This window comes from Rattus norvegicus, chromosome 7 (genome assembly GCF_021556685.1).
Source record: "Rattus norvegicus strain SHRSP/BbbUtx chromosome 7, alternate assembly SHRSP_T2T, whole genome shotgun sequence".
NCBI classification, from domain to species: domain Eukaryota; kingdom Metazoa; phylum Chordata; class Mammalia; order Rodentia; family Muridae; genus Rattus; species Rattus norvegicus.
Genome location: NC_141540.1, coordinates 60,460,545 through 60,474,731, shown reverse-complemented (window position 1 = coordinate 60,474,731; position 14,187 = coordinate 60,460,545). Strand labels below are relative to the sequence as shown.

Sequence of the window (14,187 nt, the reverse complement as noted above, 5' to 3'; positions counted from 1 at the left end):
CAATCAGACAACCTTAAACACATGAACACACATGCCTGCACACATGCACACACGTGCACACATGCACACGCATGTACATACTCATATATACAAGGCACACTAGATGGCGTCATCATGTCATGTTTATATTTATAAACATATATTGTTGGAGTTGGAGGGAGAGGAAGGGGCAGAAATAATGTGAATACTGTATTCAGGTATAAAACTATAAAAAATTCACCAAATTAAATTAAAATAACAATTTTTACATCGAAGAAGCATATATCTTAATGACAGATGGATTCGAATATATATGTATATATGTATATATATATATATGATTATTTTAAAATTTGGGGTCAGTGTGATTTTCCCAAACATATAAATTGTGTGTTCTGATAAAGTCCATTATACCATTGTCCAGGCCTCTCTACTTTCTGAATGACAAGGAATATGGGGTTCTTCTATGTTTGGTTTATTTCACTTATTCTGTTCTCTGGCTTTCTCTTACATTTATTTATTTTATTTTATGCGTTTGAACATCACAGTCACATGTATTTATATGCATGCAGTGTCCACAGAGGTCAGAAGAGGGTTAGATGTTAAAGTGGGACCATGGATCTCTGTAAGCCACAGTGTGGGTGCTGTGAATCGAACCTGGGTTCTCTGCAAGAGCATTCAGCTCTCTTAACTGCTGAGCCATCTCTCCAGCCTCATGAATTCTCCAAGCATAACTTTACCCAATAAAAGAGCCCCAGGCATTTCTTATATATCCTTAGAAATCAGTCTGAGAAATAATATCTTCTATTTGGCTAAACCTTAACGGATAGCATTCAATTTACACAGGGTGTTTCTTTCTGCTGCCAATATTTTTTACCCCTTAGTTTCCTACATATAAACTATTTTTACTATCAAATATCCATCCCCTTCTAAGTCACCTGCAGGTGATTTGATTTCATGAAGTGTAAGGATTGATCTCTGGCTATCAGGAAGCATGCTTAGGGAGCTACTGAAATTTCTGATTACTGGGATCACCTTGGTTCCAGAAGTGGAATAAATGCTTACCACCAATTAGAAGTGAACGTTAGGAATGGCAAATTAAAAAATATACTTGATCAAAAGCAGACTCTTATAATGAGATAGCCTTGGTGTTGTCTGTTGTCACATGACTTCTTGGAGAGAGAGGAAAGAGCTACATTAGAGATGGCCCCCTAGAGACGATCAGTGATCAGGCTGTGCTTACAGACCAGCACAGCAAAAGCCCCTTAAGAGTCAAGGGGAACGAAGACAGAGCCCACCAGCCTTGAAGTTCCTGTAAATGTTCTCCAGAGACCCCTCCAATCCCTTAGAGGCCGACTAATTGCTAATGAGCTGTATTTTCCATTTCTTCTCTTCCCGTTTTCTCCCTGCAACCCCAGGTAGGAGTGTCAATCAAGAGAGACACGCTCCGATTTGGAAAGAGAGAAAAGATGAGGAAAAGAGGCAGAGTCTATTCCAGGCAGATGAGCAGCTCCTGAATAAGAGAGGCACCTCATGCCCCCAGGGATGTGTAATGAGATGAAATAGAAAGATGAGTTCTTTCATGTTTGCTTGTTTTGTTAAAATCAGAGTCACCCATCTGAACCAATTCCCCATTTCCCTTCGGCTCTGTTTGGCCCTTGCTTCTGAGAAAACTCAACTGTTTACAAAGATGGCGGTTTGTATCGAGTGCCATCCAGTCTTGTCTTTTCCATGTCAACACCATCGATTGGGGTCTGCCTTGTCTCCCGCCATTGAATAACTGAATGGGTTCCCCACACTGGAGTGCCTATAAGGTAACACAGGCAGAGAAATGACATCTTGGACTGGGAATTCTAGCAGCAAGGACTCTAGGAGGTGGCCCAGAAGTACTACTGCACACACACACACACACACACACACACACACACACACACACACACACACATGTTTTGTAGTTCTCCAATTAAAAAAAGAAAGCATAAGAAAAAAGACATTGCTTTCTGTAGCACTGGAGAAGAAGATCAGACAACAGTTAAGTGAAGACCCTGTTACTTATTGGGTTGACTGTAAAAAAGATTCCATGCAGTTCAAGTCTCTGTGGTGTGTGAGTCCCTAGATGTCTGTGTCAAAACGTTATTAGGTAATCAACTTTGCTCTAAGAAGCTCAGGGCTTGTGCAGAGTGTGTGGTCTCTACCTGCTCACACCTGGTTTGTCTGTGTCTCTTTCAATCTTTTTTTTCCCCTGTGGAAACAGGTAGGATTCCAGACATATTCCCTAGTTTCCAGGAAGAATGGGATTTCTTTCTTTTCTCTTCCTTTATTCTTCCCTTCACCCTGCCCTCCATCTCTTCTATGATTAAGACTGAATCTGGGGCTTTGTGCATGCCAGGCAAATGCTCACCCCTAGACACCTGCTCCTTTTTTCTACATGTCTTTCTCTATATATATCAGTGTGTGTGTGTGTGTGTGTGTGTGTGTACACATGTGTGCATTTCTGTGTACATTTTGTATGTGTACCTGTGTGTTTCTGTGGGTGTGTTTTTTTTGTGTGTGTGCACTTGTGTGAATATCTGCATCTGTGTGTTGTGTGGGTGTTTTGTGTGTGCACAGACATGTGTGTTTGTGTATGTATGTGCTTGTGTGTATGTGTGAATGCATGTGTGTGCTTGCATAGGTATGTTGCATGTGTATTGTGTGTATGTGTGAATGCATGTGTGTGCTTGCATAAGTATGTCGCATGTGTGTTGTGTGTATGCTTGTGTGTGTGGGGGGTGTTTTTCCATGCGTGGCTGTGTGCACATACGAATGCAAGCATGTGGAGGGCAGAGATTGGTGTCAAATGTCTTCATTACTTTGTACTTCAGTTGTTGAGACACATTCTTCCTCTGAACTTCTCATTTTCTAGCTGGCCAATGAGCATCAGGGCTATGCCTGCCCCTCTCTTCCCTTCCCTCAGCACTGGGGTTTTAGATAACTCTCTACTGTGCCTGGCTTTTTACCTGGGTGCTAGAGCTTTAGACTCAGGTCCTCACACTTGCCTGGCAACCGCTTCACTGACTGCCCCATCTCTTCAGCCCACTTGTGGGGTTAAACACACAACAAGAAAGATCCCCTCTTACAGATCTCAGTATATCCAGAGAAAGTTTGTCACCTGAGTAAACTATCAAGAGTTTTTATCCTTTTCCTACTGACAAACCTAAGTCTCCATGCTGGCCATCGGCTCCTTTCTTGTCTTGTCCCCTTGTTTAAGAAGCTTAGCTTGTCATTCCGGGGCAAGAGTGTAGAATTTACCACCATTAAGAGCTATCAAAAGTCATGTCTGCTTTTCTGCGGAGAACTAGGACGCCATGAATGATAATCTGTTAGTTGTTGAGAATTCCACAATCCCAGCTAATTTTATAAAAATGGAGGAGACTCCCTACATATCCAATTAAATATTTATGTATAATTAGCTTGCTGAGGAGTATTGTATTGTTGGGATTTACAGCAACACAAAATACTTTTATTTTCCTACTCATTGCTTTCAGCTGTATCGTGTTGAGTCTCACTTTCCTGCAGGGAAGCAAGTTCCTTAGCAACATCTAATATCCTGTCATTTTCAATTATTAGGAAAGTCTCACTTGGGTATTTAAGACTTGGTCCTGTTCATTTAGAAAAGATGAATCTCAAACTTGATTCAAAGAGCATCCTCTCTCCCCCACAGTTATTTGGATTAAATATGTGTGTGGTTTTATTAGTTTAGAGGTATCTCTGAGTTGGGGTTCTGAAATCTCTCTTTTTCTTTTGACTCAAGTTCCTCTGTCAATAGTATCTGTCAGGTAGGAGCTGGGGGTTGGGGGGCAGCTAACACATTTTTGTTTTGCTTTTCATGTGATTGTTGGAAGGTCCAGGGTGAGCCTTAGACCATACTCTGGTTCAGACAGCTTCTCTCTGACAAGGTGCTCTCCGCTGGAGTGCTGGCATCTACACCATGCTCTAAGTTGTTTTCTGAGGGTGATGTCTCTCTCTCCATCTCTTTGCATGCAGAAACATGCTTGCTGCCCTCTTAGCCTTGTCTTCATTCACATCCCCACTCTTTCCTCTGAATCAGACATACCATTGCTTGGGACCCTGTGATGCCTCTTCAACCATGGGTGAAGGCACCCAGTAGAGACTTCTGTCTGCAGACAATTGAAGAGAACTGAACAGGGCAGATTTTCTTAGCATCCCCCTATGAACAACAGACTGGAAATGTCTACATTTTGGTGGATGTTAGGTTATACATTCATGCTAAACTTATGTTTTAGAGGACACATTCCTTTCTAGCATGGTATACCATATTCCCGGGTTCCCAAATGATGACCTGGGGATAGCTGTCCTCTGGAGGCAGTACCATGGGGTCTTGGGATTACTTGTCTGGCAAGCTTCATCTGGGAAAGCTAGTGAAAGTCGACAGGAGTTTACAGTCCTTAGAAAAAGTAATAGGCAGTGGCCTAAACTCCTGACAGAAGGAAGAGAAAAAACCCTGCTCTTTCCAGCAAACGTTGACCCCCCCCAACCTCCATCTCTGACTCCTTATAAGGCTGGCAGGGGAGGTCTGTGGTATGGGGGAGTTGGCTGGTGGTGAGGACCTGGAAGGCATGCCTGACTTCAAATGCCAGGTGTTCTCCCTAGAATGTAGACTGTTTAAGTCATTTCATTTCCAGTCCAAAGCAGAGTTTTAGGATGCTGAGACAAGAGTCTGTTATGCCCTCATCATAGCATGCACTTGGCTGCTCTTCCAGAGGTCCCAAGTTCGATTCTCAGCAACCACGTAGCAGCTCATCCACATCTGTAATGGGATCTGATGCCCTCTTCTGGTGTGCAAGACAGTGCACTCATATACATAAGACACATGGATAAACATGTACCCAGTGATAAATATATCAGAATATATATATATATATATATATATTTATATCCCACACCTTTGAAGGTCAGGACACCCTTCCAGTGTGCTTCTAGGGTGGAGTTATTAAATGAAGCAAACCCCCTATCCACGACTCTCTGCTAACCCACAGCAAATTCGAAGAAACACAACACGTCTGGATTTTCCCCATGGCTAATTTTATTTTCCCAAATGTCACATTTCAAGGGGTTAAAAGAAACACAGGGCTGGAGAGATGGCTCAGAATCTAAGAACACTGACTGCCCTTTAGGAGGACTTAGACTTTAGATTTTGGACAATCTCTTAGAGTCTCCCTTTCCTTATATATGAATTGTGCAGATAAGGACAGTATCTACTTATGGAGTCATGAGAATCAGATGGGTTTACTCGTGTGCAAGTGCTCAACCTTAAAAGAGTGTCCGGCTGGCATGCTGTCCGAAGTACATAGTATGTACTTCTTGGGACTAGACAGAAAATGGAAGCGTCTTATGTTTGCTGTGTTTTGAATATTTCCCAGTAGATATGAAATGGATTAAACTAGCCTCTTTTTTTTTTTGGTGAAGTTTTAGGTTGTTTAAAGAATTATCCAGAGTAGGGGTCCAGGTGGTGTGAGAAATCACTCGTCAAGGCTCAAGGTGCCTCACCTGGGCTCAGGGTACCAGCAGTTCTTTAAGTAGCCACCATTTCAGACAGCAAGTGAATGAGCACCCCCAGTGGGGCAGGCATGCAGGAACGGATGAGAATATCCACAGCCATCCATACTCCCAAGATTGCGCTGCGGGAAATTCATCAAGCAAGAGACCTGTACAATTCTCTCTTCCTGGGCTAATTCGTACTTATTCTTCTTCTGTGCCCTGTTGGCTACATTCAGCTTGCCTTTGAAGCGTCGCGCGTCTGCAGATTGATACTGAAGGGAAAAGTTTGACCTAACGATTCTTTTCAAATGGCTTTTCAATATTTCATTTATTGTTTCGGCCTCGTTGCCTTCCCACCTTCTGATCATGCACAGCTCTGATTCCATTTATTGGCCTGCCTGACTTATCGATTTAGCTGAATTTCTGGATCCAGAGGCAGCCCATTTATATATTTCTTCCTTGCATCTTTTCTATTTTTATTTTTTGCATATCAGGATTTTGTTCTAAATTCACCACGGGTATGAGGACTTAGCCGTCTTGATCTCCCCAGCAAATATTTGCCAGTTTGTAGTTTTTCCTTTGTTGTCAACAGCCGAATTTAAACAAGGCCAATCTTCTTCTAATTTGGCCTGCAGAAGTCCTACTCTTGATACTTAAAGCAAATGCTAATTTCTAGTTCTTCCTTTGGTATATGTTATTCCCCCATTCCTCATATATTTTGATTAAAAAATAAACAATTTGGGGGGTAGTAAGAACTGCATTTGGACATGAGTGTTAAAAATCAATGTATTTTGACAGGAAACTAGAAATATGTAGAGGGCTGGCGTTGGGAGGCCGTGGGGAGATCTGTTTGGGAATGGTTCTCAGTGTCCAATTCTTCTTCATTATGACCTCAGGGGTTCTCCAGAATGATCTCAGCTCCTTGGTGGTGTCCTGCTGCTGTGATGACCTGAGTGGCAGGGGCTATCTTGTCTGAGGGTGGGTGCCTGTGATAAACACCTACAGTAGTAGATTGCATTTGAACTGCTAGGTTCTCTCTCTCTCTCTCTCTCTCTCTCTCTCTCTCTCTCTCTCTCTCCCTCCCTCTCCTTACTAACAGCAGGGACAAAATTTCTGTTTAGGGGTCATAATACGTGATGTTTAAGTACACCATAATAGGATTTCTCAAACCTAACTCAAAATTCCTATGTTGTTTGCTTGTTTTGACAGGGAATTATGTAACTCACACTATCCTGAAAGTTCCTATGTACCCAGACCATTCTTGACTTTTTCCTTCTTCTTCCTCAGTGTTCCACACACTGGGATTCAGACTAGGTATCCCAGAGAGATGCTAAATTCAGATTCAAGTCCCTTACTCAAGCTTGCAAAAGCACACAGCGATGGCCCCCTTCTCTGACCGGCCTCAGGTGACATTGGGGGTCGTGTTCTTTGCTCATGGCTGCTATCCAGTGTTAAATCAGCACTCCTTGTTACTATGAGGGCACTCCAGGTCCTATGTCAGCTGAAGATGTGCCTCTTCCAGGAAGTGTTCCATGACTGCTCTGATCCAAGATGTCAATAATCAAACAGGGTCACCAGCACCTTGCCACTTCTGGGTTCATAAAGAGGAGCTTCCAGACCCACTTTATCCATAGAGACGTTGGCTACACTTGAGCTACTGTAGCAGAATTGTAACAGAGACCCCATGACCCGAAAGCTTAATGATACTTACTATCTGGCCCTCTTCAGGGGAACTTTGTTAACACTCCTCTAAGTAAGAGGGTGTCACATGTCTGCCTCTCAGTATGACCTGCAATAAATGTTTCTTATTTCTGTAGTTTGAGAAAACTCTTTTAAATTCAGCTCAGACGTTTAGTATTTGCCAGACATTTTGGGCGCTGAACAAATAATCACAAAATTACACTTGGAAATTGGGGTGAGTCTGGGCAAGGAACAAAGAAAGCTCAGGAAGCAGTTTTATTTTCAACCGAGGACGTTCACTTACTGGTGTTGTTGAAAAGTCTCTCCTAAGACTTTTGTACTTAAAGCACCCCATTCCAACAGAGCACTCTCACTCGTTACCCATCTTAGCCTAAGAACATAAATCTTGGAAGCGGGGAGACGGCTCAGTGGGTAAGAGCACTCTCTGGGCAAACTCGAGGACCTCTGTGAAAAGCTGGATGTGACTACATGCTTGTCACTCCGGTTCTTGGTGTGGATGGGGGAGAGAGGAGGATGCTGGGGATGGCAATCTGCCAGCCTCACTGACAAAGCGAGTTCCGGATCCGGTGGGAGATCCTGCGTCAAGGGAATGAGGTGGAGCATGCTAGTGTTGGATACTAAAGGTCCTCTTCTGGCTTCGGCGTGTTTGTGGACACGCCACTTCATACATGTATACACATCCACATACCCCCTCCCAAGGACAGACACATATATAAATACAAAGACCATATGTCTTGTCACGTTTCTAAGAGGGTACGTGAAGGTGTAACCTCATTAAAAACTCTTACAAGGACATAAATGTACACAGAGACTTGCAGAGCGGTACTTATTTCAATACTTAATGGAATCCTTTTGTGTGTTTATGTGGTGTGTGTGTGTGTGTGTGTGTGTGTGTGTGTGTGTGTAACTTCTCTTTCATTAATGTCAAACTGTTTAACCTAGTAGCCTAGATTCACTGTTTTCTCTTCTTGCCTGCCTAGTGGCCAGCCCATTCCCAGGGTGGAATACACAGAAGAAGAGACTAAAACTTGGGGTGTTGTGTTTCGGGAGCTCTCCAAACTCTACCCCACTCATGCTTGCCGAGAGTACCTGAAAAACTTCCCCCTGCTGACCAAGTACTGCGGCTACAGGGAAGACAACGTCCCGCAGCTGGAAGACGTCTCCATGTTTCTGAAAGGTAAGACCTCTCGGGGTGCCGTTCCTTGTTCCCCATCCCCATCCGATTTTCAAGGACACAGGGCATACCAATAGCCCCCTTTCCAAAAGGGAAAAGTAGTGACTTAAGACAAGGGGCACTCACCCAAGGATAAACCCGAAATCCTGGGGGGCAGCAGACCAGACACTTGGTTGGGGAAGTGGATTTGGCTGTTTATGAAGCTCTGGGCCTGCCGAGGCCTTTCTTTGGGGCTTGCTGCCGTATAGCAAGCCTGCCCCAAAGGACACCCGAGAAGAATATCAGCTTGGAGTGTCTTCTCAACACAAACTATTACTTATAGCTAACACTGGAGATCAGATGTCTAGGATCAAGGTGTTGAAGGGGCTGTTTCCTTTTTGGGGGGCTTCGGTTCCTTTGCCCTTTTCAGCTGTTGGTGTTCACCTGCACTGCTTGGCCCACAGCTTCCTCTTTACCATGCTAGCCTCTTACTTCCACCTCTACCATGCCTTGTCTAGCTCCTTCTCCTGCTTCCTTCTTATGAAGACCTTTATGGTTTTAACCCTGGTTGGATAATCCAGGAGAGCATCCTCATCTCAAGAGCCATTATTAGATCACATCTCTCAACTCGGTTTTTACAAGTTAGACAACATTTGCAGACTCAGGGTGATTAGGCTGTGGGCGGGCATCTTTAGAGGGCCATTATGTGGATGTAGCTTGCCATCTTTGTGGACTCTCCCAGGTTGCCAAGTGGAGCTTTGTGACACCCTACCTGTCCATCCGCCCTTTTTATTCTACCTCTTCTGCCCACATGAAGGTTTCCACCATTGGCCACCTCAATTCCTAGGCTTTTCCCCTTTATTCTCCCAAGGGTTGCTTCCACACAAACATTCCTTTCTGAAACATTACCTAAAATGTTACCTTTTCCCTCACAGATTGGCTTAGAAACTCTCAGTGGCTGTTAAGGGTAGGGCTAGGTTAGTAAATATTTTGAGTCTTGTGGTTTAAGGTTTTTATGGGAATCATGTGGGCACTTACATAGTCATTTTACTGCGTACATGAAAAAGTAAAAGCAACAACAACAACAACAAAAATACTATTCTCCTGCTATCAACGGGATCTCAGTTTAGACGCCTCTCTTTGCTCTGGTGAATGTATTACCCACCAAAGGAATTCATATAATGAGACACACAGAGAATAGTGTAGCAAACAGAATTTATCACATAGTAAAGCAAAGCATAGCCTCAAGGGGTGAGAATGGATAATGACCAAAGGGACCGATGTTTCAATCTATGTTTAAGGTAGGTTTTATATTATTTCCATATTCTTTAGAACAAACAGTTTTTCCTGTGGGACTTTGTCCTGTCCTGTGATTGACAGGCCTGTTTGGATAGACTCTTACAGGAGGGGACAATGGTGTGTGTCGTTGTTCTGCTGGGCAGAGATGTGACGAGGTTGAGGCCTCCTAGAGCCAGGTTAGACAATGACCTATTAATGACCCTCTGGTGTGTTTGCGTTCTAACATCTCCCAGAGACAGAGAGAGGACTCAAATCCCATTCTTTTGATAAGAAATTAGACTCCCATTGTTCCAGCTCTTGGCTGATAGCCTACTGACTGAGAGGAAGGTGTCTGATCAACAGTTCTTCCAGCTCACTAATATCCCACTGCTAACTAAACACTAGGTTACATAGACACAGGCCAGGAGCCGAACTTGGACTAGTATGAAGTTCAGCCTGCGATTTCTGGTTGTGACAGTTATCATGACTCTGCCCTCTGCTTTCATTCTGTCTAACGTGTAGAACAGGATGTGTGATAGCCTGACAGCTGGGCCACCGAGAGCCACCGCTAGCCCTGACCATGGAGAAGGAGCTTGAGTGTGAACATTGTCCACCACCCTGCGTTTGTTACTGAGGGGGAGAGATAGAAAGCCCCGAGCCGCATCTCTTCATTGGCACGGAGTTGAATAGCGAGTTCTGCGTGGTTTAGCTAGACCTGGATCTCCCAGATACCCGCTGCTCACATCTCTGCGTCCCACAGAGATGCATGAATCTGGATGTTTATAACGGGATCCATTTCTCATACCCAGGGCTCACGTTTTGCTCTCTTGTTTCTCGGCCTTAGTCATAAGTGTATTATTGCACAGTCCTTTTGCTATATCTGTCTCCCAGGTTGCTATCCTCACGTGAGTCAGTGTAGAATTCATTTTGAATCACTCACTGGCACATGGCAGAAACAAGACAAGTTCAAGTGCGTGGGCTTCGGTTTCTTTTAATTGACTCATTTAAAAAAAAACTCTCTTCTACAAAACAGAAACTTCTAAGCCAACAATATATACAAAGTTGAAAGTTCTCAATGTCGACATTTTATACCATTTTAATTTGCATGGGATAAAGTACAAAACTATTAAAATAAAAAATGTTTCTCAGTATACCAACTCATGCCTCAATATAGGATATACTGCTGTGATTGACATGCTTTAAGAAAAGAAGAAAAATGCATTTATGGTTTTGATACTCAGGGGAACGATCTAAGGTGGAAATTTCTTGGCATAAATATAATGCTGCTAGGTTTACGGCTCCAGGGAGGCCTGAGAACAATGCGACTTCCGTGTCGGTACCAGAAGTCCCAGGATGGATTTATTCTGTAAACTTAGTTGCTGTTTCCAACCATCTTGAGGTACTCTCCTCTAATAAGTTGAAAATTTCAGAACAGGGGCTTGTTCAATGCTCGCACCAGGGGTAAGCCCTGGCCTACACTGTATGCTAAGAGAGATAAGCCAAAGCCAGAAAGACAAAGAGCAGATGGCCCCATTGTGCATGGAATCTACAACCATGGACTATACAGAACCAGATAACGGACAGTGGTGGGCAGGTGGAGGGCATGGCAGATGTCTGTCAAAGGGTACAAAGATGCAGTGATGCACAATGCATAAGTCTAGACAGCTAACTTACGGCCAGGTGGTGATGACTGGGCACCCACCCTGTGCTACATAATGGTGACTTGCTAAGAGTAGATTTTTATGGCACTCCTACTACACACATGGAACTATTGGCACATTAGCTTGACTTTAGCAATCGTTTGACTGAGCCTATGTCTGTCTATAAGTATGTTTTACCACTAGGTGGAGCACGGGAATCCTTCAGGAGAGGGAGAGGAGGGATTGTAGGGGCCAAGGACACCACAAGAAAGTGGGCCCTAGATCAACTAATCAGGGACTGACCTGACAATCAGGGAGACTGTATGGGTCTGCACTAGGTCCTCTGTGTATGTGTTATAGTTGAATAGATTGGTGTTCTTGTGGGACTCCCGGCTAACAGTGTGAGTGGGATGTCTCTGATTCTTTTGCCTGCCTTTTGGACCCTTGTCCTCCTACTGGGTTGCCTTGTCCAGTCTTGATATGAAGGCTTGTGCCTGGTCTTATTGTAACTTGATATGCCATGTTCGGTTGATATCCCCAGGAGGCTTGCCCTTTTCTGAAGGGAAATGGAGGAGTAGTGGAGAGTGAATGGGAGTGGGGAGAGGAGGTGAGGTGAAGGGACAGGAAGGAGAGGAGGGAGGGGAAACTGCAGTCAGGATGTGATATATGAGAGAAGAATAAAGAAAAAAAGGAATGAGAAAAAAAGTACATTTTACATTTAAACACATACTTTTTTTACTAAAAAAAACCATACTCGAGGGGGGGGAGGGGAAAAAAAAGACCATACTCCCAAGCCCAGGACAGTCAACACAAAATATCCATTTTAAAATACATTATTTCAGCAAAACACCTTACTCTTGAGGCTATCAATACACTGTAGATTCATTTAGCTGATGGCAACTTTTGATTTTTATCATATTCTTATTTTCCTTCTTTCTACCATGAAGTGATACCGTACATGGTGCTTCAGTATGTCTGTACATCATGGTGATCCATGCACGCAACGGCACAAAAAGCAATGATATTGAGTTATGCTGGGAGGGACTTACACACATGCACATACATGCACACACATACACATACATGCACACACATGCACATACATGCACACATGCACATACATGCACACACATGCACATGCACACACACACACACACACACACACACACACACACACACACGCACACCCCACAAAGGAAAGGACTCCAAGACCCTAGTGGAGGGATTGTTGCCTGTGCAGTGCACTACTCAACACTACTGGTAAGCAGGGTGGATCCTCGGAGGAGGAAATTGTGAGCATGGAGTAACCTTCGCTCTAGGTTATAATCTTCTCCTACGGATTTGAGATTTCTTATTCTAATTTGGCTCCTGAGTTTAAGTGCCTAAAAATATTTTTACCCTTCCTTTTTAATGAACATCTCGTTCCCCTGGAAACCATCTTTCACAAGCATATTTTAGTCACCGGAGTTCAGAAACGTGATGTCTGTTAGCAGATGCCATTCATTCATCAGGGGTTTTTAGAACGCGGATGACTCTGTCTCTGGAACATCCTCACAAATAATTGAGACCCTAAAAATTCATCATGTACGAATGTATTATTTAATATCTGTCATCGCCAGAGATTTTTCCCAAAGGGCAAAAGCACACACAGCAAAGTGTCAGAAATGGTAAACGAGCCTCTAGTCCTTAAAAGGTTATTAAGGAAAAAGAAAAAAGAGAAAAAAGAAAATCCTTATGCTAACAACCCATGTGTGGGCCTTTAGGTCCTGAGGTTTGCATTTAGTTGGTTCTTGCTCTTGTCTCTTTAGAGCGATCTGGCTTCACAGTGAGACCAGTGGCTGGCTACCTGAGCCCAAGAGACTTCCTGGCTGGGCTGGCCTACAGAGTATTCCACTGCACTCAGTACGTGCGGCATGGCTCCGACCCCCTCTACACCCCGGAACCGTGAGTATCGCTGTCAGAGCTAAGCTGCGTGAAGGTCACTGCACTGAAAGATGGTCGAGTCGCACTTGAGTTCATCTTTTTAGCAACAAGAACAGCAGCACTTCTGTGGAGAAGGGCGAGCAGGCTGGTCGATCAACATCTTCAGCTGGGAGCTCGGGCCTTTGATAGCGTAGCTCAGGCTGTCTCTCTTACTTCCCTGCAACACTAAGTGTTCTGATTGAGCCTGTCTCCACTGTAGATGAGAAAAGGAAGGGAAACATCAGCACACAGTCGGTATACGTGTGCCTCTCATCGGGAGGCTCCCCTTGGAGGTTGAGGAGGTTGAAGTTCACATGCAGACATCACAATATAAGCTTCTCTTTCCTCTCTCTCTCTCTCTCTCTCTCTCTCTCTCTCTCTCTCTCTCTCTCTCCAATTCTTGAACCTTCTGCAGTCTTAGCTCCTTGAATGTTCTGTCGTTCATAACTTGAAGATAGCAATGATGCGTATGATTCGTCTTTGCCTGTCAGCTTTCCTCAAGACTCATCTTGAGGCCCATCTATCCATTCTCTCCTTGCCAATGGGAGAGCTGAGAGCACACAGAGAAGGAATGAGGTTGTTTCCTAAAATGACATCATGGGTGAGCATTGGGAATGGGGACCCTGAATTCCCACATGTTAAGCAGCTCTACCCCATATGGAATTCTACAGCCTACAAGTACCAGATGCCCTGTATTCTACTTGCCATTCTTAAAAGTGTAGTATTTATTAGGAAACACCTATGTGCTTGGGTAGTTTGAGAATGAGACAAAACCCTGCTGCCCTGAGCTGGCCAGATGGGGAGCAATGGCTAGTGTGTGAACAGACAGGTGGTAGGTGTCAGTAGCACCAATGAGTGCTGGTAGGTACTGAGAGGGCTGACGGAGCAGGAGGATGACATAAAGAATCGCTTGCTTTACAATTTGCCTTAGGT

General features: G+C 44.0%; 1 protein-coding gene across 2 annotated transcripts in view; it reads left to right on the top strand.

The window, feature by feature from the left end:
* Positions 1-14,187, top strand: part of Tph2 (tryptophan hydroxylase 2) — a 103,732-nt gene that overhangs the window by 23,213 nt on the left and 66,332 nt on the right. For both annotated transcript variants that reach the window (XM_087557625.1, NM_173839.3), the window contains exons 6-7: positions 8,202-8,398; positions 13,101-13,236. In XM_087557625.1, the coding sequence (XP_087413751.1) occupies positions 8,202-8,398; positions 13,101-13,236 (333 nt within the window). The remainder of the gene's footprint in view (positions 1-8,201; positions 8,399-13,100; positions 13,237-14,187) is intronic.